Source organism: Lissotriton helveticus, chromosome 9 (assembly GCF_964261635.1).
Source record: "Lissotriton helveticus chromosome 9, aLisHel1.1, whole genome shotgun sequence".
NCBI classification, from domain to species: domain Eukaryota; kingdom Metazoa; phylum Chordata; class Amphibia; order Caudata; family Salamandridae; genus Lissotriton; species Lissotriton helveticus.
The window spans coordinates 1287667886-1287694744 of record NC_136070.1 but is presented as its reverse complement, the minus strand read 5'-3'; the positions used below and the strand labels follow the sequence as shown (position 1 = coordinate 1287694744).

The window sequence follows — 26859 nt, the reverse complement described above, 5'->3', positions numbered from 1 at the left end:
CACCGAAGTTCAGCTCCCCTGCATCCACGAGATCTGCGTGGGGCCCTTCTGCTTTTTGCTGCTCACTGCGTTGTCCAGGTCACTTGCCCGTTGGCTAGTGACCCTCTGACGACGAACTCTAACGACAAACACCGCTGGTCTGGTTGCTCCAGACTGGCCCTTGCTTCCCTCCTTCAGAGAGGCACCCTGGACCCTCCTGGTCCACTCAAGACGCCATTTTAGGTCCACCGCGTGGGCCTTGCATTTGCCAAGACTTGTTGCCCAATCCTGGGTCCAGCGACGTCGACAGCAAGTACCTTCGTGGGACAGCTCGCATCTCCATCCTGGTCGCCGACAACGCCTCCTGGTCCGAGCACCTGCAGAGCCCAGCAGCGCCCACTCACCTGGCTGAGGTGACTTCGTCCGGTGCCATCCTGGTGCCCACCTAAATCACTGGCTAGTGATTCAGAACTTGGTCCCCTCTGCTTACAGGTTTCTTCTTCCCTGATCCAGGCTTGGATCACCACGAACTCCTTCACTGGCCGCCTGCCAGCAACTTCTTTCTTCAGGCTCCTGGATCTTCAACGAGGGTTTCCGACGCAACTTGAACCCTATGCAGCCGCAGCCCCTGGGCTAGGTAAACTGAGTACTCCGGTGCTCCAGCATAGTCCAACACCCTAAGTGTTCGGATCCACCCTTGTTTTCGACCCACCTAGTCGGGTTCGCCCGAGAACAGTAACTTTGTGAAGTGCTAGTATCCATAGACTTGTTCCCGCATTACGCGTGAGAGTTCCCACTCTGCACACGGCGTCCCTAGGCCTCCTGCTTCTAATCTAAGGGTTCAGCATTGTAGGCCTAGCGTTTCTACAGTCTAGAAAAGTATTACTTACCTGCTAGTAACTTCGCATTCCACTTCTTGTGTTTATGGTTTTTCGTGCCCCTCGGGCATTTGTGTAAATTGTGCGACTTTCAGTAATTCTTTAAGAGTTTTGTTGTGTGCTTAGCTCCCTGTCTCATAAACAGCCAGGGTAGTCTTGTTATAAATAAATACACTTTATTTTTGATAACAACTTGTGTGGTGTCCTTTCACTTGGTGATCAAGGGGTAATGTGATGGTAAAACAGCTGGCTTAACACGCCCTCTAGAGTCTAAGGGCCAGATGTAGGTAGGGTTTTACCGGTCGGTAACGGCCGCATTCGGCCGTTACCGACCGGTATTTGGCATTTGATATGTAGGGGCAGGTAAACAGGGAAAATCGGTAATTTTACCAATTCGGTAAATATACCGGTCGGTAAATTTACCGACCGGTATATTTACCGAATCGGTAAAATTGATATGTAGGTGGGACTCTTCTGAGTCCCACAAGGCCTACAAAATCGGTATTTTACCATCAAATTGTATTTGATGTTAAAATACCGATTCAGGTGTGCATGCACATGTGTGCATGCACACCTGTGCCATATGACAGGCAGACCTACCCTTAGGGCAGGTATGCCTGCCATATGGCCCCCGAACCTTTTGTGGGGGTGCTAGAGGGTGTCAAAGTGACACCCCCTGCACCCTTGTCAAAATCGGTATTTACCGAATCGGTAAATACCGACCGGTAATGCCCCATTCATTCCTATGGGCTTCAAAGCCCATAGGAATGAATGGAGCATTACCGGTCGGTATTTACCGAATCGGTAAATACCGATTCTTAACGATTCGGTAAATGGAACATCTGGATGTTCCTACATACCCCCACTTCCTATTTACCGATTCTTAATTACCGAATCGGTAAAATTCGGTAATTAAGAATCGGTAAATAAGTTTTACCTACATCTGGCCCTTAGCCTTAGACTGCTCGTATCCATGCTACTAGGATAGCTGGTCTATAAGGTTGACTTACAACCAATCATCAATAAGGGTTGTTTGGACTGATACAGAGTGCTCACTAGAATAGTGAACATTATATATCAGGCCAACTTCTCACAATCTCTATCAATGGTGAAGGAATTCTTATGAGGGAAATTTGAGCATGTTTTTTTGAGAGGAACTGGAGGTGGTTTGGGATAGACAATTTTCCTCTTTTCAGGCACTGTAATGACATGTCCAGTCTTTGGATTAATACAAAGTCTTTTGCTTTGGGTCTGGGTGGAAAAGCTCTTCTGCTGAAAAATCCTTTTTCGGTGCCAATTTATCCTGTTTGGGACCGAAATGCTTATGTTTTACAGTGTCTATTGTCTTTGGAGCGGATTTTGGCTTCGGTTCCGAAGACTTGGTATCATGTTTCTTTCTCTGATATGCATTTTTTGGATCCGGAATTTTTGTTCCCGAAGTGCATTTGGAATCATCGACCTTCGGTGCCGAAGTGTGTTTCGATGCCGAAGCAGGCTTCGGGTCGACTTTTTTCGGAACCTGAGTGGTTTTCGGTTCGGTAGACTTGGGAACATCTTTCGGTGCCGAGCTCGTTTTCGCCTCAACCGGTTTCGGTACCGATGGCTGCTTCGGTGCCGGGGTTAATTTTGGTTTGAGGACCTTTTGCTTGTGGGGACCAACAGACTGACTCGAGCCCAAGTCAACTGGAGGCTTTTTTGGAATCTTCGTTGTTGAGCCAGAAGGCGGGGCGTCGGAAGGTTTTGGTCGGTGTGCACCTGGACCCGGAGGTGGAGGTGGAACCGAAGACTGTCCCGGTATGGGGGGGTGAACAGGGTTGACGCTTGTACTCACAACCTGTTGACCAGCTGGAAGAAGATCGTCGTCTTCTGATTGATCCCCGGCTCCGGAAGCTGAATCCTCTGCTTCGGAAACAATGTCGTCCTGCTGCTGTTCTTCGGACTCTACCTTGATCGGAGCCTCGTCTATGATGAGGTCTGGTCTCGATGAAGATGACTGTGCCATGACTCTTCGAGCTCGACGATCCTGGATGGTCTTCTTGGACCGGAACGAAGCGCAGGCCTCACAGTCTTGACTCTCGTGCTCTGGAGACAAGCACAGATTGCAAACCTCATGAAGATCAGTGTGAGGGAATTTGTGTCCACACTGAGGGCACTTCTTGAAGGGTGTTCTTTCCATGAGCCAAAGGCCCAATGGCGCAGTTGGGCCCGACGGCCCCGAAGAAAGCTGGAATCAAGAAGTGCAAGCCTTTCTTCGACGCGGGTAACCGAAATTACAGTCGAAGACGATACCGATGGTATGATGAAGGACTGGAAGTCGAAAAGAGATCGGTAACGGGATCGAACGATAAACACATCCGAGCCCGATGGCGAAAAAAAACAATCTGAAGATTGAGTCGAAGCCCATGCGCACTACGATGTACAGAAGGAGTCATCCAACAGACATATACTCTTCCAAGACAACAACAAAGTGTAATCATCCGGGCCCACCACCAGATGGTGATCTATGCAATAGTGTGTGGTCTGCAGCCCATATGCCTCGAACACATGTATTATACAACCCACAATATATTCAATTTGACAAGACCAGCAAGCATAACACCACACAGACAAGTCTTCAACTTAGACTAAGGATTAACTCAAAACGTACAACTTCAACTCAAGCAACAGAAATGGTATTAATTGTGTGGTCTCTCCTGACATGCAAGTGCTCCCCCACACAACTCACTCACCCACCCCATCCCACTAACCCCCACACACACATGACTGTGCAGTGCAGAAAACCAGAATCAAAGAGCGCCAGGCCAAGCAGCACGATACATACTTGATTACCTTGGCTGGAGCTAAGAGGAGAAGGCAGAGAAGGAGAAGAAGGGCGGACAGGGACAGAGGAGCAGTCTGCCTTGGAGCCGGCAGCAGTGGGCCTGGAGTCTTCGCCAATCTGACAAAAAAGCACAAACTGATTAACGGACAAAGTTGTGGTGGAAAATATAGAGGCAGCTGGACTTCTGTTACATGGCCAGAGGCTTCACAAGGACTTGTGCAAGAGTTTGCATCACACAAGTAAGCACTCCCCCTCGGGTGCTTACGCACACACCGTCTTCAACCCTGATGAAGCACCACAAGAGAACCACCCAGAGGAAGGCGGCGTTTCTTGTGGGTTTCCAGTCTCTCACAACCTGGAACAAGAGCCATTGTGTCTTGATCCAATGAGCACACCTGCCTGGTGAACCTTTTGGGCAACCTAATGACTGATGAGTACAGACCACTGCCAGCCCCCAATCCTACCTCAGCGGAAGACCCAAGGACAAGGCTGACCCACGAGGCCTGGCACACAGAGTGCTGGTCGCAGCACAGTGTAAGAAGACTTCCAATGTAGCAACGTACGGCTGGGCTGGTGCCTAGAACGGCTAGCCCACCATAGGTACACCCTTATAATCGTGGTGGTTTGATCAGTTCGTTAAAGGGGGTTTCATAGTATTCTGCACAGCCGATGAACAGGTAGTGCACATCTGACAATCTGCGACCACGGCTACCGGCGGCAAATTCTAAAGCGCGCCAGGGCCACGGTGCATGACACGCGGTACAGAACAGACAAACCTGCTTGTGAGATGCAGGGACCGAGCACAGTCAACGGTCTGTGGAGACAGATCTGTCCAGAGGGACAGGACCACTCACCTTTCTGCTGGCGCTGATGCTGTTCAGCTTGTTCTTGGAGTCTTTGGCCTTTTGGATCGCTTTCAACACCTCCACGGTGTCCAGCTCCTTCTCCGTCGTCGCGGTGTTGTCCAGGCAAACCTACGACAAAGAAGGTTGTGGTAAGAGAGGGAACTAGGAGGTGGTCGTCGCTGGAAGTATCAACAGCAGCAGGTCAGGTCCTAATGTCTTCATCGAGAGCATTGCACACATGGGATGGAAGGACAAACAGACTTGAAGGGCCCTCAGTGGCCCTCAGGGGCCAAGAGATTCTGCTGGGTGAACACAGCTACCACCTGGAGGCTTCAAGAGGGGCCTCCATGCATAAGGTATTACTACGGTTACAATCCATTTTACATACTTCATGCAATAGGTGAATATTTATTTTAGTGGCGGGGCTTAAAACTGGCTTCCAATGCATGCAGTTGTCGCATGCACGTAAAAATAAGTCTTGGAACATACCACAATACATAAATAGGTTATGAAATAAAAACATCATCTAACACACATTGCATAAAACAATTCTGTGCAGGGAGATGAAATCCAACAATAAAGACCCCGGCCCGTTATCCCAGGAGGTGCTGTGCAGAGACAGTTGTGTCTACACAGTAGTCACGACAAGGAAATAACTGTTGGGGGGTTAAGGGGGGTGGGGGGAGGTGGGTAGAGGTACTGCTCAGATAAAGAAACTACACCGTCCGTGTGGGGGTGCATTAGTTTTATGACAAACCTAAGGAGGGCGGCAGACACACCAACTTCTGGGACTTGTAGTGGGCATTAGACTGGCTACTCTAAAGGTCTGCACTATGGGTGGACAACCACCCCACTCCCAGTTACAAAGGACGATAGCAGGAAGCAAAACTTGCTACAGAGGCGATGATACGAGGCATTCTCGGATGCATAATATCCTCCCTAAAGAGGCGCACTCGAGGCAGGCCAGGCTGTGAAGGGAATGACCGAGGTCCTGCCGGGTACAGGGCTGTCCTGTGGGAGGACTGGTACAAGATCCCTTCCTCTCCCATCTGGCAGAAGTGGAATAAACCAATACACAAAAAGAGCGGACTCGAATGGAGGCGCCCTTATAAAGGACGGTTTCCCTCACCCACCAATGGTGGAATGCTTCATCATTGGGAATCCTCCTCACACCATGAAGCCTGGGCATGGTGCGGGCTTCAACCCCCTCGCTGTGCCATGAAGCCTGGGCATGGTGCGGGCTTCAACCCCCTCGCTGCACCATGAAGCCTGGGCATGGTGCGGGCTTCAACCCCCTCGCTGCGCCATGAAGCCTGGGCATGGTGCGGGCTACAACCCCCTCGCTGCACCATGAAGCCTGGGCATGGTGCGGGCTACAACCCCCTCGCTGCACAATGAAGCCTGGGCATGTGCGGGCTACAACCCCCTCGCTGTACAATGAAGCCTGGGCATGGTGCGGGCTACAACCCCCTCGCTGCGCCACAAAGCCTGGGCATGGTGCAGGCTTCAACCCCCTCACTGCACCATGAAGCCTGGGCATGGTGTGGGCTACAACCCCCTCGCTGCGCCACAATGCCTGGGCATGGTGCGTGCTTCTACCCCCTCGCTGCACCATGAAGCCTGGGTATGTTGTGGCTAAAACCCTCACACTGCACTATGAAGCCTGGGCATGGTGCGGGCTACAACCCCCTCACTGCGCCATGAAGCCTGGGCATGGTGCGGGCTACAACCCCCTCGCTGCACCATGAAGCCTGGGCATGGTGCGGGCTTCAACCCCCTCGCTGCACCATGAAGCCTGGGCATGTTCGGGCTTCAACCCCCTCGCTGCGCCATGAAGCCTGGGCATGTTGTGGCTAAAACCCTCACACTGCACCATGAAGCCTGGGCATGGTGCGGGCTACAACCCCCTCACTGCGCCATGAAGCCTGGGCATGGTGCGGGCTACAACCCCCTCGCTGCACCATGAAGCCTGGGCATGGTGCGGGCTACAACCCCCTCGCTGCACAATGAAGCCTGGGCATGTGCGGGCTACAACCCCCTCGCTGTACAATGAAGCCTGGGCATGGTGCGGGGTACAACCCCCTCGCTGCGCCACAAAGCCTGGGCATGGTGCGGGCTACAACCCCCTCGCTGCACCATGAAGCCTGGGCATGGTGAGAGCTACAACCCCCTCGCTGCGCCATGAAGCCTGGGCATGGTGTGGGCTACAACCCCCTCGCTGCGCCACAATGCCTGGGCATGGTGCAGGCTTCAACCCCCTCGCTGCACCATGAAGCCTGGGCATGGTGCGGGCTTCTACCCCCTCGCTGCACCATGAAGCCTGGGCATGGTGCGGGCTACAACCCCCTCGCTGTACCATGAAGCCTGGGCATGGTGCAGGCTTCAACCACCTCGCTGCGCCATAAAGCCTGGGCATGGTGCGGGCTACAACCCCCTCGCTGTACCATGAAGCCTGGGCATGGTGCAGGCTTCAACCCCCTCGCTGTGCCATGAAGCCTGGGCATGGTGCGGGCTACAACCCCCTCGCTGCACAATGAAGCCTGGGCATGGTGCGGGCTACAACCCCCTCGCTGTACCGTGAAGCCTGGGCATGGTGCAGGCTACAACCCCCTCGCTGCGCCATGAAGCCTGGGCATGGTGCGGGCTACAACCCCCTCGCTGTACCATGAAGCCTGGGCATGGTGCGGGCTACAACCCCCTCGCTGCACCATGAAGCCTGGGCATGGTGCAGGCTACAACCCCCTCGCTGCGCCATGAAGCCTGGGCATGGTGCGGGCTTCAACCCCCTCGCTGCGCCATGAAGCCTGGGCATGGTGCGGGCTACAACCCCCTCGCTGTACCATGAAGCCTGGGCATGGTGCAGGCTACAACCCCCTCGCTGCACCATGAAGCCTGGGCATGGAGCAGGCTACAACCCCCTTGCTGCAGCACGAAGCCTGGGCATGGTGCAGGCTTCAACCCCCTCGCTGTACCATGAAGCCTGGGCATGGTGCAGGCTTCAACCCCCTCGCTGCGCCATGAAGCCTGGGCATGGTGCAGGCTACAACCCCCTCGCTGCGCCATGAAGCCTGGGCATGGTGCGGGCTTCAACCCCCTCGCTGCACCATGAAGCCTGGACATGGTGAGAGCTACAACCCCCTCGCTGCACCATGAAGCCTGGGCATGGTGCGGGCTACAACCCGTGAAGCCTGGGCATGGTGCAGGCTACAACCCCCTCACTGCGCCATGAAGCCTGGGCATGATGCGGGCTTCAACCCACTCTCTGCGCCATGAAGCCTGGGCATGGTGCGGGCTTCAACCCCCTCGCTGCACCATGAAGCCTGGGCATGGTGCGGGCTTCAATCCCCTCGCTGCACCATGAAGCCTGGGCATGGTGCGGGCTACAACCCCCTCGCTGCGCCATGAAGGCTGGGCATGGTGCGGGCTTCAACCCCCTTGCTGCACCATGAAGCCTGGGCATGGTGCGGGCTACAACCCCCTCGCTGCACCATGAGGCCTGGGCATGGTGCGGGCTACAACCCCCTCGCTGCACCATGAAGCCTGGGCATGGTGCGGGCTACAACCCCCTCGCTGCACCATGAAGCCTGGGCATGGTGCGGGCTTCAACCCCCTCGCTGCACCATGAAGCCTGGGCATGGTGCGGGCTACAACCCCCTCGCTGCACCATGAAGCCTGGGCATGGTGCGGGCTACAACCCCCTCGCTGCGCCATGAAGGCTGGGCATGGTGCGGGCTTCAACCCCCTTGCTGCACCATGAAGCCTGGGCATGGTGCGGGCTACAACCCCCTCGCTGCACCATGAGGCCTGGGCATGGTGCGGGCTACAACCCCCTCGCTGCACCATGAAGCCTGGGCATGGTGCGGGCTACAACCCCCTCGCTGCACCATGAAGCCTGGGCATGGTGCGGGCTTCAACCCCCTCGCTGCACCATGAAGCCTGGGCATGGTGCGGGCTACAACCCACTCGCTGTGCCATGAAGCCTAGGCATGGTGCGGGCTACAACCCCCTCGCTGCACCGTGAAGCCTGGGCATGGTGCGGGCTACAACCCCCTCGCTGCACAATGAGGCCTGGGCATGGTGCGGGCTACAACCCCCTCGCTGCACCACGAAGCCTGGCCATGGTGCGGGTTACAACCCGTGAAGCCTGGGCATGGTGCAGGCTACAACCCCCTCGCTGCGCCATGAAGCCTGGGCATGGTGCGGGCTACAACCCCCTCGCTGCACCGTGAAGCCTGGGCATGGTGCAGGCTACAACCCCCTCGCTGCACCGTGAAGCCTGGGCATGGTGCGGGCTACAACCCCCTTGCTGCACAATGAGGCCTGGGCATGGTGCGGGCTACAACCCCCTCGCTGCACCACGAAGCCTGGCCATGGTGCGGGTTACAACCCGTGAAGCCTGGGCATGGTGCAGGCTACAACCCCCTCGCTGCACAATGAGGCCTGGGCATGGTGCGGGCTACAACCCCCTCGCTGCACCACGAAGCCTGGCCATGGTGCGGGTTACAACCCGTGAAGCCTGGGCATGGTGCAGGCTACAACCCCCTCGCTGCGCCATGAAGCCTGGGCATGGTGCGGGCTACAACCCCCTCGCTGCGCCATGAAGCCTGGGCATGGTGCAGGCTACAACCCCCTCGCTGCGCCATGAAGCCTGGGCATGGTGCGGGCTACAACCCCCTCGCTGTACCATGAAGCCTGGGCATGGTGCAGGCTACAACCCCCTCGCTGTACCATGAAGCCTGGGCATGGTGCAGGCTACAACCCCCTCGCTGCACCATGAAGCCTGGGCATGGTGCGGGCTACAACCCCCTCGCTGCACCATGAAGCCTGGGCATGGTGCGGGCTACAACCCCCTCGCTGCACCATGAAGCCTGGGCATGGTGCGGGCTACAACCCCCTCGCTGCACAATGAAGCCTGGGCATGGTGCGGGCTACAACCCCCTCGCTGCACAATGAAGCCTGGGCATGGTGCGGGCTACAACCCCCTCGCTGCGCCATGAAGCCTGGGCATGGTGCGGGCTACAACCCGTGAAGCCTGGGCATGGTACGGGCTACAACCCCCTCGCTGTACAATGAAGCCTGGGCATGGTGCGGGCTACAACCCCCTCGCTGCGCCACGAAGCCTGGGCATGGTGCGGGCTACAACCACTCGCTGCGAGGGAGGAGCGCATGGATGTTTTTGTATACGAGGTTTTAATGGAATTTTGTTCTTTGAATTGATGATAAACTATACTTTATTATATATTTGAATATTGATTATTTGTAAATTTAGGTTACTTATTCCTGAAAAGAAGTAATGGAAACCAATTCATCAATTGACACAAACACAGGTACACCTATAAGTATTTTAGGAACAGAGGTAGAGGGTCCTACCTCCGAGGACAGTCACACAAACACAGGTGCATCTATACATATCTTGGGTTCAGAGGTGAAGGGTCCTACCTCCGAGGCGCGGTCCCAGAACTGAGCCAGCACTTTGGTTCTGTAGTCTGGGTAGATGGTCAAGGGATTATTGGTCAGGATCAGCCTCTCGAGGCAGGGCAGGCTCCCGATGTGCCGGATCTCCTCGATCTGAAAGATGGAAGCAGGTTAAACTTCGGGCGCCTTGTTTTGGGGTCTTTAGAGTACAGAAGTTGGGGCGTAGCACAGTCGGAGGGGCTGACTACAAGCAGAGGAGAGCACACTTTATTGGTGAACTCATCACGATGGGCACTCGAAGATTTAATTCAATCTAAAGCAAGAAAACTAGAAAGCAAAAACTTCTATATAGCAGAAACCTATTGTTTATAACTGTGCAATTCAACAACGCTGGGCAAACTCATTACAGTGGGAAGAAAACGTCAACACACAACAGGATGTTGAACCGTCACTGCGCTGGGTGTTTCAGCTAGGACTGTAGGAAGGCAGGCGCGGGCATGGAGAGCACCGACCCTGGGGTCCAGGCCTGGGCATGGAGAACACCGACTCTGGGGTCCAGGCGAGGGCATGGAGAGCACCGACCCTGGGGTCCAGGCGAGGGCATGGAGAGTACGGACTCTGGGGTCCAGGCGTGGGCATGGAGAGTACGGACTCTGGGGTCCAGGCGAGGGCATGGAGAGCACCGACTCTGGGGTCCAGGCGAGGGCATGGAGAGCACCGACCCTGGGGTCCAGGCGAGGGCATGGAGAGTACGGACTCTGGGGTCCAGGCGTGGGCATGGAGAGTACGGACTCTGGGGTCCAGGCGAGGGCATGGAGAGCACCGACCCTGGGGTCCAGGCGTGGGCATGGAGAGCACCGACTCTGGGGTCCAGGCGAGGGCATGAAGAGCACCGACCCTGGGGTCCAGGCGAGGGCATGGAGAGTACGGACCCTGGGGTCCAGGCGAGGGCATGGAGAGCACCGACTCTGGGGGCCAGGCGAGGGCATGGAGAGCACGGACTCTGGGGTCCAGGCGTGGGCATGGAGAGCACCGACTCTGGGGTCCAGGCGAGGGCATGGAGAGCACCGACCCTGGGGTCCAGGCGAGGGCATGAAGAGCACCGACCCTGGGGTCCAGGCGAGGGCATGGAGAGTACGGACTCTGGGGTCCAGGCGTGGGCATGGAGAGTACGGACTCTGGGGTCCAGGCGAGGGCATGGAGAGCACGGACTCTGGGGTCCAGGCGAGGGCATGAAGAGCACCGACCCTGGGGTCCAGGCGCGGGCATGGAGAGCACCGACCCTGGGGTCCAGGCGAGGGCATGAAGAGCACCGACCCTGGGGTCCAGGCGAGGGCATGGAGAGCACCGACTCTGGGGTCCAGGCGAGGGCACGGAGAGCACAGACTCTGGGGTCCAGGCGAGGGCATGAAAAACACCGACCCTGGGGTCCAGGCGAGGGCACGGAGAGCACCGACTCTGGGGTCCAGGCGTGAGCATGGAGAGGACCGACCCTGGGGTCCAGGCGAGGGCATGGAGAGTGCGGACTCTGGGGTCCAGGCGCGGGCATGAAGAGCACCGACCCTGGGGTCCAGGCGTGGGCATGGAGAGCACGGACTCCAGGGTCCAGGCGTGGGCATGGAGAGTGCGGACTCTGGGGTCCAGGCGAGGGCATGGAGAGCACGGACCCTGGGGTCCAGGCGAGGGCATGAAGAGCACCGACCCTGGGGTCCAGGCGAGGGCATGAAGAGCACCGACTCTGGGGTCCAGGCGAGGGCATGGAGAGCACCGACCCTGGGGTCCAGGCGTGGGCATGGAGAGCACCGACTCTGGGGTCCAGGCGAGGGCATGGAGAGCACCGACTCTGGGGTCCAGGCGAGGGCATGAAGAGCACCGACCCTGGGGTCCAGGCGAGGGCATGGAGAGTACGGACTCTGGGGTCCAGGCGTGGGCATGGAGAGTACGGACTCTGGGGTCCAGGCGAGGGCATGAAGAGCACCGACCCTGGGGTCCAGGCGAGGGCATGAAGAGCACCGACCCTGGGGTCCAGGCGAGGGCATGGAGAGCACCGACTCTGGGGTCCAGGCGAGGGCATGGGGAGTACGGACTCTGGGGTCCAGGCGCGGGCATGGAGAGCACAGACTCTGGGGTCCAGGCGAGGGCATGAAAAACACCGACCCTGGGGTCCAGGCGAGGGCACGGAGAGCACCGACTCTGGGGTCCAGGCGTGAGCATGGAGAGGACCGACCCTGGGGTCTAGGCGAGGGCATGGAGAGTGCGGACTCTGGGGTCCAGGCGCGGGCATGAAGAGCACCGACCCTGGGGTCCAGGCGTGGGCATGGAGAGCACGGACTCCAGGGTCCAGGCGTGGGCATGGAGAGTGCGGACTCTGGGGTCCAGGCGCGGGCATGAAGAGCACCGACCCTGGGGTCCAGGCTTGGCATGGAGAGCACGGACTCCGGGGTCCAGGCGTGGGCATGGAGAGCACGGACTCTGGGGTCCAGGCGAGGGCATGGAGAGCACCGACTCTGGGGTCCAGGCGAGGGCATGGAGTGCACGGACTCTGGGGTCCAGGCGTGGGCATGGAGAGCACCGACTCTGGGGTCCAGGCCTGGGCATGGAGAGCACCGACTCTGGGGTCCAGGCGAGGGCATGGAGAGCACCGACTCTGGGGTCCAGGCGAGGGCATGGAGAGCACCGACTCTGGGGTCCAGGCCTGGGCATGGAGAGCACCGACTCTGGGGTCCAGGCGAGGGCATGGAGAGCACCGACTCTGGGGTCCGGGCGTGGGCATGGAGAGCACCGACTCTGGGGTCCGGGCGTGGGCATGGAGAGCACCGACTCTGGGGTCCAGGCGAGGGCATGGAGAGCACGGACTCTGGGGTCCAGGCCTGGGCATGGAGAGTACGGACTCTGGGGTCCAGGCGTGGGCATGGAGAGCACCGACTCTGGGGTCCGGGCGTGGGCATGGAGAGCACCGACTCTGGGGTCCAGGCGAGGGCATGGAGAGCACCGACTCTGGGGTCCAGGCGTGGGCATGGAGAGGACCGACCCTGGGGGCCAGGCGTGGACATGGAGAGCATGGACCCTGGGGTCCAGGCCTGGGCATGGAAAGCACCGACTCTGGGGTCCAGGCGAGGGCATGGAGAGCACCGACCCTGGGGTCCAGGCGTGGGCATGGAGAGCACCGACTCTGGGGGTCCGGCGAGGGCATGGAGAGCATGGACTCTGGGGTCCAGGCGTGGGCATGGGGAGGACGGACTCTGGGGTCCAGGCGTGGGCATGGAGAGCACCGACCCTGGGGTCCAGGCGAGGGCATGGAGAGCACCGACTCTGGGGTCCAGGCGAGGGCATGAAGAGCACCGACCCTGGGGTCCAGGCCTGGGCATGGAGTGCACGGACCCTGGGGTCCAGGCGGGGGCATGGAGAGCACGGACCCTGGGGTCCAGGCGAGGGCATGGAGAGTACACGGACTCTGGGGGCCCGGCGAGGGCATGGAGAGCATGGACCCTGGGGTCCAGGCCTGGGCATGGAGAGCACCGACTCTGGGGTCCAGGCGAGGGCATGGAGAGCACCGACCCTGGGGTCCAGGCGTGGGCATGGAGAGCACCGACTCTGGGGGCCCGGCGAGGGCATGGAGAGCATGGACTCTGGGGTCCAGGCGTGGGCATGGAGAGCACAGACCCTGGGGTCCAGGCAAGGGCATGGAGAGCACCGACTCTGGGGTCCAGGCGAGGGCATGAAGAGCACCGACCCTGGGGTCCAGGCGAAGGCATGGAGAGCACCGACCCTGGGGTCCAGGCGTGGGCATGGAGAGCACCGACTCTGGGGTCCAGGCGAGGGCATGGAGTGCACGGACTCTGGGGTCCAGGCGTGGGCATGGAGAGCACCGACTCTGGGGTCCGGGCGTGGGCATGGAGAGCACCGACTCTGGGGTCCGGGCGTGGGCATGGAGAGCACCGACTCTGGGGTCCAGGCGAGGGCATGGAGTGCACGGACTCTGGGGTCCAGGCGTGGGCATGGAGAGCACCGACTCTGGGGTCCGGGCATGGGGAGGACCGACTCTAGGGTCCAGGCGAGGGCATGGAGAGCACCGACTCTGGGGTCCAGGCGTGGGCATGGAGAGTATTGAGTCTGGGGTCCAGGCGTGGGCATGGAGAGTACGGACTCTGGGGTCCAGGCGTGGGCATGGAGAGTACGGACTCTGGGGTCCAGGCGTGGGCATGGAGAGCACGGACTCTGGGGTCCAGGCGTGGGCATGGAGAGTACCGACTCTAGGGTCCAGGCGAGGGCATGGAGAGCACCGACTCTGGGGTCCAGGCGTGGGCATGGAGAGCACCGACTCTGGGGTCCAGGTGTGGGCATGGAGAGTACCGACTCTGGGGTCCAGGCCTGGGCTTGGAGAGCACGGACTCTGGGGTCCAGGCGTGGGCATGGAGAGTACCGACTCTAGGGTCCAGGCGAGGGCATGGAGAGCACCGACTCTGGGGTCCAGGCGTGGGCATGGAGAGCACCGACTCTGGGGTCCAGGCGTGGGCATGGAGAGCACCGACTCTGGGGTCCAGGCGTGGGCATGGAGAGCACCGACTCTGGGGTCCAGGCGAGGGCATGGAGAGCACGGACTCTGGGGTCCAGGCGAGGGCATGGAGAGCACGGACTCTGGGGTCCAGGCGTGGGCATGGAGAGTACCGACTCTGGGGTCAAGGCGTGGGCATGGAGAGTACCGACTCTGGGGTCCAGGCGTGGGCATGGAGAGCACCGACTCTGGGGTCCAGGCGTGGGCATGGAGAGCACCGACTCTGGGGTCCAGGCGTGGGCATGGAGAGCACCGACTCTGGGGTCCAGGCGTGGGCATGGAGAGCACGGACTCTGGGGTCCAGGCCTGGGCATGGAGAGCACCGACCCTGGGGTCCAGGCGTGGGCATGGAGAGGACCGACCCTGGGGTCCAGGCGTGGGCATGGAGAGCACCGAACCTGGGGTCCAGGCCTGGGCATGGAGAGCACCGAACCTGGGGTCCAGGCGAGGGCATGGAGAGTACGGACTCTGGGGTCCAGGCGAGGGCATGGAGAGCACCGACTCTGGGGTCCCGGCGTGGGCATGGAGAGCACCGACTCTGGGGTCCAGGCCTGGGCATGGGGAGGACGGACTCTGGGGTCCAGGCCTGGGCATGGAGAGCACCGACTCTGGGGTCCAGGCATGGAGAGCACGGACTCTGGGGTCCAGCCGTGGGCATGGAGAGCACCGACCCTGGGGTCCAGCCGTGGGCATGGAGAGCATCGACCCTGGGGTCCAGGCCTGGGCATGGAGAGTACGGACTCTGGGGTCCAGGCGAGGGCATGGAGAGCACCGACTCTGGGGTCCAGGCGAGGGCATGGAGAGCACCGACTCTGGGGTCCAGGCGTGGGCATGGAGAGCACCGACTCTGGGGTCCAGGCCTGGGCATGGGGAGGACGGACTCTGGGGTCCAGGCCTGGGCATGGAGAGCACCGACTCTGGGGTCCAGGCATGGAGAGCACGGACTCTGGGGTCCAGCCGTGGGCATGGAGAGCACCGACCCTGGGGTCCAGCCGTGGGCATGGAGAGCATCGACCCTGGGGTCCAGGCCTGGGCATGGAGAGTACGGACTCTGGGGTCCAGGCGAGGGCATGGAGAGCACCGACTCTGGGGTCCAGGCGAGGGCATGGAGAGCACCGACTCTGGGGTCCAGGCGTGGGCATGGAGAGCACCGACTCTGGGGTCCAGGCCTGGGCATGGAGAGTACCGACTCTGGGGTCCAGGCCTGGGCATGGAGAGCACGGACTCTGGGGTCCAGGCCTGGGCATGGAGAGCACAGACTCTGGGGTCCAGGCCTGGGCATGGAGAGTACCGACTCTGGGGTCCAGGTGTGGGCATGGAGTGTATGGAATCTGGGGTCCAGGCGTGGGCACGGGGAGGACCAACTCTGGGGTCCAGGCGTGGGCATGGAGAGCACCGACTCTGGGGTCCTGGCGTGGGCATGGAGAGGACCGACTCTGGGGCCAGGGCATGGGGAGGACGGACTCTGGGGTCCGGGCATGGGGAGGACGGACTCTGGGTTCCAGGTGTGGGGAGGACTCTGGGGCCCAGGCGTGGGCATGGAGTGTACAGACTCTGGGGTCCAGGCGTGGGCACGGAGAGCACAGACTCTGGGGTCCAGGCGTGGGCACGGGGAGGACGGACTCTGGGGTCCAGGCGTGGGCTTGGAGAGTATGGACTCTGGGGTCCAGGCGTGGGCATGGAGAGTATGGACTCTGGGGTCCAGGCGTGGGCATGGAGAGCACCGACTCTGGGGTCCAGGCCTGGGGAGGACAGACTCTGGGGTCCAGGCGTGGGCATGGAGAGTACGGACTCTGGGGTCCAGGCGTGAGCATGGAGAGCACCGACTCTGGGGTCCAGGCGTGGGCACGGGGAGGACGGACTCTGGGGTCCAGGCGTGAGCATGGAGAGCACCGACTCTGGGGTCCAGGCGTGGGCATGGAGAGCACAGACTCTGGGGTCCAGGCGTGGGCATGGAGAGCACCGACTCTGGGGTCCAGGCCTGGAGAGGACCGACTCTGGGGTCCAGACGAGGGCATGGAGAGTACGGACTCTGGGGTCCAGGCGTGGGCATGGAGAGTACGGACTCTGGGGTCCAGGCGTGGGCATGGAGAGTACGGACTCTGGGGTCCAGGCGTGGGCATGGAGAGTACGGACTCTGGGGTCCAGGCGTGGGCATGGAGAGGACCGACTCTGGGGTCCAGGCGTGGGCATGGAGAGGACGGACTCTGGGGGCCAGGCCTGGGCATGGAGAGCACCGACTCTGGGGTCCAGGCGTGGGCACGGAGAGCACAGACTCTGGGGTCCAGGCCTGGGCATGGAGATTATGGACAACGGGCACCAGGCATGGGCATGGAGAGTATAGACTCTGGGGTCCAGGCGTGGGCACGGGGAGGACGGACTCTGGGGTCCAGGCGTGGGCATGGAGAGTATGGACTCTGGGGTCCAGGCGTGGGCATGGAGAGTATGGACTCTGGGGTCCAGGCGTGGGCATGGAGAGCACCGACTCTGGGGTCCAGGCCTGGGGAGGACAGACTCTGGGGTCCAGGCGTGGGCATGGAGAGTACGGACCATGGGGTCCAGGCGTGAGCATGGAGAGCACCGACTCTGGGGTCCAGGCGTGGGCACGGGGAGGACGGACTCTGGGGTCCAGGCGTGAGCATGGAGAGCACCGACTCTGGGGTCCAGGCGTGGGCATGGAGAGCACAGACTCTGGGGTCCAGGCGTGGGCATGGAGAGCACCGACTCTGGGGTCCAGGCCTGGAGAGGACCGACTCTGGGGTCCAGGCGTGGGCATGGAGAGCACAGACTCTGGGGTCCAGACGAGGGCATGGAGAGTACGGACTCTGGGGTCCAGGCGTGGGCATGGAGAGTACGGACTCTGGGGTCCAGGCGTGGGCATGGAGAGTACGGACTCTGGGGTCCAGGCGTGGGCATGGAGAGTACGGACTCTGGGGTCCAGGCGTGGGCATGGAGAGGACCGACTCTGGGGTCCAGGCGTGGGCATGGAGAGGACGGACTCTGGGGGCCAGGCCTGGGCATGGAGAGCACCGACTCTGGGGTCCAGGCGTGAGCATGGAGAGGACCGACTCTGGGGTCCAGGCGTGAGCATGGAGAGGACCGACTCTGGGGTCCGGGTATGGGGAGGACGGACTCTGGGGGCCAGGCCTGGGCATGGAGAGCACCGACTCTGGGGTCCAGGAGAGGGCATGGAGAGTATTGACATCAAAACAAAGACCTGCCTCTGATGGAGGAGAGGGAAATATCTTGCTATAAGTGGTAAACAAACCACTATGCGGATCGATTCCTAGATTTTGAACATTTCTTGAATGATAAGCTGCCACATTCTTAATTTGATTTTAAAAAAATTCATCTTTTTAATACAAAGTAAATCACAATGCGTATCAACAGCTTATGCACGCATATTGTATAAAACGACACTGAAATATATAGGTACATCTTTTTCCTTTTTCTGTCCTCGTACATTCGCTCCATCTACTGTCTCACCTACACAACTATCACACAGACCGCATACACACTTTGTCCACTAACACACAAAATATAAGTAAACGGATATTTGTAAACAGAACAGGACTGGTCACAATGCAGACGGATCAGTCACAAAGCCTCCATTATTTAGAAAGTTTCAATAAAGCTAAATGCATTAAAGAACATTTGAATCGCTCTTTTGATGTACCACCTGCATCCAATCACATAAAGTGTCCATATTTGTACATTGATTTTTATGAAGTAAAATATAAAACCACATCCAATATTATCGTCCTAATATTCCTGTTCAGTCATGTGCCGACGCGGGTTCCAATACGGACCACCGAGGTGGCCACACCGTCCCCATGGCGCTCAGATGTGATATTCCATAACTTGATGTGCAGTAGGAGAAATGGGGGGGGGGAGAAATGGGGTTGCAGGTCCAAACACAGCATCGTCTCCACACCTATCAGGGGTCTGGATACAAGAAGAGGCTGATATTATGGTCACTGCGCATGTGGAATGGGCCGCCTACTACTGTCCTCAAGAGAAGGTACTTTATCTTTGCTCGTTAGTCTCAAATCCAATATGGGTGAAATGGCCAAAATCCATACGTGTTCTGAATATCCCAACGAAAGGATAAGAATGAATCGGTGTGGAATCTTAGTACAAAGATAGCACAAATGTTCAGACCCCTCGCTAGGTTCGTGGCTATAGGTATGTCGATTTCTCCCTTAGTTAACCTAGCGAGGGGTCTTCGTGCTCGCGGTACCTTTCTGTTAAGATTCCAAGCTTGAAAATATAGGAGGAGCCTTCATAAAAGAAAGTAAATCCACTCTTTACCAGACACAGGCTTTCAGGGAAGCAGAGAACTTAGCATGTGGGCATATTACTTCTACTAACACACAAGTTTCCAAGTTTTGGTGGAAGAAAGATGACAGTCTTGTGGAATGCACTGGTGGAATCTTCTAAAAGATGAACCTATTGCTTAAATTGCTTTGCTGCTCCTTTGCCGGAAGCTCAGGAGTGGACCCAGTTGGCTGTGTGGTCAGTCCTGTTAAGATGTTGCAGAGGGTGGAGGGTTAGGTGGGCCCTGCAGGGATAGAAACGCCCAGGGATTCCTCCTGGTGGGTGTTGGCGGTGGATGGTCTGGCTGGTGTCTGCAGTGAACCGCAGGTCGAGGACGGCTTCCTTCATGGTTTGGGTGTATTGACCACATGGCGGCTTTAGCTGCTGAGAATACGCCTGCAGAGCTGAAGGTGGAACAGAGGGATTATCTCCGCTTCGGCTATGAGATGGTCTGGATGCTGGAGTCTTGAAGGACTAGAGCAGCAAGGATGTGGGTGGTGGACGTGGAGTAAGAGGTCTGCGTGCTAAAGGCGGTGAGCAGCATGAAGTGCAGCGTCTGGGGTGCAATGGGTGGAGAGGTTGGCTGGGTCGGCTGTGCTTGTGTGCATTGAAGGGTTGCGATGTTTGCAGATGTTGAAGATGGCCTGCAGAGATGGGGATAGGGTTTTAGAAGAGTGATCGTGTGAGGCGCGCGGTGCTTGGGTTCTGCTCCTTAGCTCCTGTCAGAACAAAGGAGCTACCCATACCTTAGCAGGTCTACATCAGTCCGTTGCGTCAGCATCCGGGGGCGACCGGTGAACAGGATCTGTGCCAGGCAATGGTCCAGCCCATTCCGATGCCCACAGGGTGTTGAGAAGCACAGATGAGTGCAGTATTTTCCTGGTCAAATTTGCTTTGTGGGCCACGTATCAGGATGGGGCTGATTTGGGTGGAGGCACCTGTTCAGCAGGATGGGGAAGGTGGGGCGACTGAGCAGAAGTTTCTTTTTATTAGTCTTCTCTTGCTGGCCAAGTTTCCAGGTCATGTGACCAGTGTAAATTTAGATGTCAATCAGAAGGCCAGCAGGGAGTGGTTAGAAACATAGCCAAAGGCCCATTCTTCCTTCTCACCTTACCTGGGGGAGCTGTAGTTTAGGGTAAGGAGGGGGGAGCAGACATTGCTGCGTACGGTGTACTAGATGCACAAGGGCTGTAAAAACCACTGGGCGCACTCGACCATGTATACACGGATGGAAGAAGAGGCCGTACCTGCTCTATCTTGTTATTGCTGAGGTCCAAGTTGACCAACGAGTACAGTTTGTTGAGGCCACTGAGGTTTTCCAGCAGGTTCCCAGCTAAACTCAGGGTCTTGATGTTGCCGAGCCGCGCGTGAGCGCCTTCCAGGGTCTCCAGCTTATTGTACGACAAGTCGAGATGAATGAGATTGTACAAGTGCTACAGAAAATGGGGGAGAGAGGAAGAGAGGTTAGAACACTTCTATTGTTACCTGAAACATGAATATGATGCACAAACTGTTTCTACTTCATTAGACCCGTAACAAGCTTCCTGGCGCTCACAGTGCATCGTGTTGAGTTGTAATATTTATATAACACTTTCAACCCCTATGTGCTTCCTGACTAGGCATCGTAACGCTGCTGTGCGCTTTGCGCGTTATTTGCTGCTCTGCAACCTGCTGCTCTGCAACTTTTAAAACTACCTGTTTTGTATCTTTGTTAATTGAAGTTATTTTTCCCTGATTTTAATGTAGGGAATCTTCCGTCCCTCACACGCACTTTAATCGTGACTCACCGCCTTCTAGAGCGGGTCCGGTTCCCGGGGTGGGTGCGGATCTCAGGCGCCATCTTGGAGTGGTGTGGTTTCATTGGAGGGCATCACCTGCAAGCGATTTAGCGCGCCGGTCTCACAGAGTGACGCCTACTTAAAGCTCCCTTCTAAGCGCAGCGGGATCGCGCAGCGGGCGCGCCTTCGCTGCGCCTGAGTCGTGCCAGAGTCCTGCCCGTCTGCGCCCGTCCGCGTCGGGACGAGCTGGGAAGGGCAGGACTCCTGTTTCTGTGTGTGGCTCTACGGTGGTTGCAATGCTACGCTACTCTAGGGACACGTTACTTGCCATTGGACAATGTATCTCGAGTTGTGATGCTCCTCGGGTAGGCCTGTTATGTGGCCCTTACTCGTGTGTTTGCGGTAGGTGGACACTGGACACTCCCATTCCTACTACCTGCGTGAGCAAGGCTCCTGTCGCCGCATCAAACAGCCCCCGTCACCATTTTAGTATATGGAACCTGAACGTCAGGTCATTGGTAAAACATCACCAAGACATCTCTGACCTGATAGGCAAGGAGTCGCCGGATGTCTTCTGTTTGACTGAGACTTGGCTACAGGAGACTGACACGGCTATTATTACCTTAGCTTTCCCTTCCGAGTACTCAGTTTATAGTCTTAATCGCTCTTCTAGAGGTGGGGGAATAGCACTTGCCGTCAAATCCTGCTATCCTTGCGATTGGAGAGGGCAAAAAATCACTGGCTGTGAAAGTGCCTTGTTCAAGATTGCCATCACGCCCCATTTTGCTTTCTCAGGCTTATTGATTTATCGCCCCCCTGGTAGCGATGCGGCTTTCAGGGAGGCCCTCCCTGACGCTATTAGCTCGCTGGCAGCAGGCTGTGCCAACTTTTCCATTCTTGGGGATCTAAATCTTCATTATGACAACCTGACCATACCTGCGGTGAATAGCTCTGTGGCTGACCTTGAGGTTTCCAGCTGGTTCAGTTGGTCTCGCATCCCACCCATGTAGGTGGTCATACGTTAGACCCCTTTTTTACAAATCTGGCGGAGGCTAGTGCCTTTATTCCATCCCCCTTGGCCTGGACGGATCATTTTTTGGTGCGAATCCAGTGCCCAATGAATGAGCCCCCTCTTAAACCCACGGTTCGTACTATCCCTAGACGGTGTTGGAATAAACTCAAACTTGACGACTTCTATCATCTTTTGTCAGCGACCCGTTGGGTCTGTCTGAAACCGTGGATTTGGGCTATGATCGGTTCTGTGAATGGGTTACCAGGGCCCTTGACTCCCTCATCCCGATAGCTTTGGGCAAACGTGGGTCAAGGGACCCTAGTCCCTGGTATGATGAACCTCTGCGGGCGCTTAAAAGCACTTGTAGACGTGCAGAGCGAGAATGGCGTAAAACTTATGACAGTAACAAAAAAGTTCTGTATTTGGCCGTTGTAAAATCCTATCATCGTGCTGTCTGCAGAACTCGTGCGGCATTCTACGCCCTTCAATTCCGCAATAGCACCAACCCCTCTAAAACCATCTTTAAGGCTCTTAAAGATCTAGTGGCAAAAAAGGTTTTAGTGAACAAATACGGTTCTACTTCACACTGTGAAACCATGCGCCATTTACAGAGCCTTTCCTACGGTTTTACCTCCTGTTGGTGGACCTTCTAAGCTTCCAGTGCAGGATGTCCTACATTCTTTTCCTAGTTTAACACCGGAAAGCTTTGAGAAATTGGCTCAGCAGGTCAAGACTGGGTCCCCGGCCGACCCTCTAAGGCCAGCTTTGTTTAAAGACCTAGCATCCCATGGTCTTTCGCCGGTTTGCTCTTTGATTAATACCTCATTAGCATCTGGTCTGGTCCCCGCTAAGTGGAAACAGGCGGTGGTCACGCCCATCCTAAAGAAACCAACTTTGGACGCCAGCAAACCTGAGAACTATCGCCCAATTTCACTCCTTCCGTGGCCGGCTAAGGTAGCGGAGGCACATGTCAATATAGCCCTCTCGGACCATCTTTTATGGGCTAACATCTTAGACAGCACGCAGAATGGATTTCGAGCTGGACACAGCACGGAGACAGCCCTCCTCTTTATGGTGGAACATCTGCGCTCCGTGCTCGATGCGGGTCAAACGGCGGCGCTGGTGTTATTAGATCTGAGCGCCGCCTTTGATACCGTCTCTCACCAGACCCTCCTGCAACGTCTGGAGGAAGCAGGCGTCGCCGGCCCCGCACTCCAGTGGTTCCGTTCTTTCCTTGCCAACCGATCTTTTTGCGTGGCCGTTCCGCCCCATCAGTCCAAATTCTATCCTCTGGATCTTGGAGTCCCTCAGGGTTCCTCGCTGAGTCCCACGTTATTCAGCCTTTACGTGAGACCGCTGGCTGAGGTCGTCAAGCGCTGGGGTATGACTATGGTGTCATACGCTGACGACACTCAGTTAGCGGTCATGCTCAGCGGGGACGCTGACGTGGATGCCCCTAGATTCCAGAACGGACTTCGGGCGGTTGCCAGCTGGATGACTTCCAACTGCCTCCAGCTGAACGCAAAAAAGACGGAAATTATGATCTTTGGCAAGCAAACGGAACTCTGGGGTGACAGGTGGTGGCCTTCGGATCTGGGTCCCACGCCAACTCCGGTTTCGGAGCTAAAAAATATGGGGTGTGGCTTGACCCAACTCTCACCTTCGTCTGCCATACAAAGCGTACGGCGGCTTGCTGCTTTGGCATCCTGCGTGGCCTTCATCCTGTACTAAAATTCTTTGATGCGACGACCAGGCTCCTCGTGGTGCAGGCTACGGTGATCTCTCGACTCGATTATGCCAGCTCCCTTTTGGTAGGGCTGAATCGGGCCGAAATCACCCGCCTTCAGCGCGTACAGAATGCAGCGGCTAGAGCAGTTGTGGGCTTACCCAGATTCTGCTCTACTACTAACACTCTGCTCTCTGTGCATTGGCTGCCGATTGCGCAAAGGATCCAGTTCAAAGCACTCTGTGTGGCCTACAAGATTCTTAAGGGCTCTCCTGCTTTGATTCTTTCGAATCTCTTGTCTCCTTATGTCCCGGTCCGTTCTTTAAGATCATCGGACCTTGAACTTGCAGTCATCCCGCGTTTTAAGCGTAGCCGTGCTGGCGGCCGCTCATTTCAAGTACGTGCCGCGGTCCTGTGGAATTCTCTTCCTCTAGAGATACGTGCCCTTGGTGATTTGTTCTCCTTCCGTAGAGCTGTCAAGACTTTTCTGTTCCCTTAAATCTTCTTCTTATTCTCTACAGTTGTGTTGTGTTGTTACCTTGTCGGGCGCCAGGACGCTCCTTTGCTGGAGCATCTGTGCACGTAATAAATGATCCTAACATAACATAACATGGGTAGGAAGCTACACTGTGTAACGTGTGTGAATGTAAGTGTGCGGTCTTTGCTTTGCTCCTATGTGGGAAGTGTTTCCATATCATGCGTGATGCCCACTGAGGTGCGGCTGTCGTGTTATGAGACTAAGCATGTCGCGGTGTGCCTCGTGAAGTGTAAGAGGCGCAAAGTTTATGGTTTTCACTACGCTGCCAGCTGTGCACAGCTTTGCAGGTCTCTTTATGGTATTTCTTATGTTCATAGTCCACTCAGCGGGTAACTGCACTGCTCGGTTCATTCTCAGAGATTTTGTTCAATCTATGCCGGGTCAGGAGTATAAAGGGAGAAATGGTGGAGAGATTGGCCGGACGGACTCTTACTATCAACCTACAACAGATCGTGAGATGTCAAGAGGTGGTTATAGTATGGAGCTGGTTGGGACCTGCAGGGTGGAGTAAATAAAATACTCCGCTGGCCAGGGGCACGTGGCACAGCTCTACAGTGACTTCACGTCCCTTCGGTGGGGAAGGCGATTGGTGGCTGTGGACTGTTGCAGCCCTGAGTGACCGAGAGGACACACAGCAGTTTGTATTATGTGAGTTTAAGAGTGTCAAGAAGGAAAGTGGATTTATGAAACTAAGCGACTGTTTGCGCTGTTCTTCTGTGCCAAACGGAAATCAAAGGGACTTATTTTGATCTTGATAACTTTGAATTTGCCTCATCATGCAGAGAATTAGTCACAGCAACATCCTTAGCATTCCTAGAGGAGGAAGTATTTCATAATGTAACCTGGATAACAGCCAGCATAACAAGAGAAACGTTAAGAGGACACTGCTGGGCACACTACAAGAGAAGCCCCTTCTGCTCAGGTGTCACCCTTTGTGGGAGAGCTTCCGGGCGAGGAGAGCAGGGTGTTCTTATGGAGAGTTTAATCTCTAAAATAACTCCAACAGATTTAGAATGTACCCAATGGTTCTCACAACCAGCCCATACTGAAGGCCTCACTCCCTGAAGGACCCTCCTCCCATCACCAAACTGCAGACATTCCCAATAAAATGCTACAGTTGAAAAAAAGAATAGGTTATTGTTGGGCTTGGCCCTTCTGGCAGGTTCACAGCTGAAGTTTTTGCTTATTATATGTGACTTGGTGCTAGTGATTTTTGGCTTCAGCGCACTTTCACTGTGTCCCAGTGGAAAGTGCGTGCGCACTCTGAGTGCGTGTGGTGACATTGGCCTGCCCTCCCATAGGAATGCATGCAGAATGTATGTGTCCCTGGTAGTTCCTGATGCGTGGGGTGTGCAGGCTCGAGTTTGGTATGTGGGGACTCGTGTGATTAAATGCTGCGCAATGATGTATGCGGCGTGATTGTGTCTAGTGTGGAAGTGCCACTTCTAGAAGGTGGCATGTTGGTGTAATTTGTGTCTGGCTTGTGATTGGCTGAAGCTGGCTGGTGAGCCTGGCTCCATGAGCCATGATGGGTCTGCCCCGTTGGTGAGTGTTGAGATTAGCATGAGTGATGTGAGGGAGGAGTACACCTGGGACCTGAATAGGGCTGGGCTTTCCCCACTCAATGCTGGCTCCACCCCCTGTGGTGCGTCTAATGACCCTAACCTGCCTAGTTAATGGAAAGGGTGGCTGAGGAAAACAAACTGCTCCAAAACCAGCTGCGACTGGTTTTCCCCCCACCCTGCACACAAAGACAAAGGGAAAAGGTGTATAAAAGAGGGGCTGTGACCCCATGAAAATGTTCTCTTGCTGATCTTATTTTAGAGGGGGGGGCCTGCTGCTGCTGCGCGCCAGGAGGACCGCCACTGGGGATTGCCTCCCTGCCTAGAAGGACCCTGTGAGCTGGCACCTGGGCCCAGCCCTGCTCCCCCCACCCACTTCCTGATGAACTTGATGCTGGACTTTTGGGCCACTAGCGCCTGGGAGTGCTTTATTTTACTCTAGCGCTTGGGAGCGCTTTATTTGTCCCTACAGCGCTGACTGCATCGGGGAGGCTGTAATCCCTATCGGTTTGCTGGTTCTCAAAGCAGGTGCCCACCCTGCTTATTTGCCGCCATTTGTGCTCGTTTTATTTATTTATTTTGAGGGAGCCCACCCCTCATCTTTTTGCCATGTGGAAAGCACCGCCGCCGGCCCGGTGATCATTGAGGAGGCGCTGTGCCCGCCTCCCTGCCAAGGGCCGCGCTGCCATTGGCGGCCTTCCGTGACAGGAAGCAGGAAGCCAGGCACCAGATGCCCGGACGAGGGCGGGGCCGGTCGATTCTCCATTCCGCTTCCCTCGGCTTGGGGAAGCCCAGCAAACACTCACCTTTGTCCCTACGCAGCTCCGGTCCCAGGAAGACGGACTGGGGGAAAGGGAGACCGCCAGCACACAGTGAGGAGGAAACGGGGCTCCCATGAGTAGAGGGAGAGCCCCGCAACACCAAGGCAACCCGAGAGGAGGTGGATCGCGATGTCGGAGCCTTCCTGCTGCAGAGCCCTGTGAGTGTGGATGGGCGGGGGGAGAGTTCCGAGCAGGTCCGTAGAGCCTGAGAGGCTCCCCGAGTTTGTTTTTCAATTGAGAGCGGCCCCGGTTGGCAGAGGGCCGCTCCCCAGAGTGCTGCACCTTTTGTTAAAGAGCCTGAAGGGCTCCGGGGGCCTATTTGTTTTACGAGCCCTGAGAGGCTCAAGGGGCATATTTGTTGAGGAGCCCCGAGAGGCTCATGGCGGCATATTTGTTTTGGCGAGCCCTGAGAGGCCCTGAGGTGCTACATCGTTCCAGAGTCCCCCGAGAGGGACTCCAACGTCTTTGGGGGCATTTTGAATTGGTAGAGCGGCTCCGGAAGGCAGCAGGCCACTCCCACCTTGCCCCACAGTTATTCGTGCCACGAGGCTCACGGGGGCACCATTGTTTGGTCCTGAGAGCCTGTGAGGCTCCAACGTTGTTTTTGGGGCA

General features: G+C 57.2%; 1 protein-coding gene across 5 annotated transcripts in view; it reads right to left on the bottom strand.

Annotated features, from left to right (window-relative positions):
* NISCH (nischarin) overlaps positions 1-26859 on the bottom strand; it is a 186180-nt gene that overhangs the window by 49749 nt on the left and 109572 nt on the right. For 4 of the 5 annotated variants that reach the window (XM_078661890.1, XM_078661891.1, XM_078661893.1 and 1 more), the window contains exons 10-13: positions 20058-20243; positions 9963-10091; positions 4533-4652; positions 3687-3795 (exon numbers count right to left, since the gene is read on the bottom strand). In XM_078661890.1, coding sequence (XP_078518016.1) covers positions 3687-3795; positions 4533-4652; positions 9963-10091; positions 20058-20243 — 544 coding nt within the window. Of the gene's footprint in view, positions 1-3678; positions 3796-4532; positions 4653-9962; positions 10092-20057; positions 20244-26859 lie in introns of all 5 variants that reach the window. The other variant, XR_013601160.1, reaches the window with a different exon arrangement.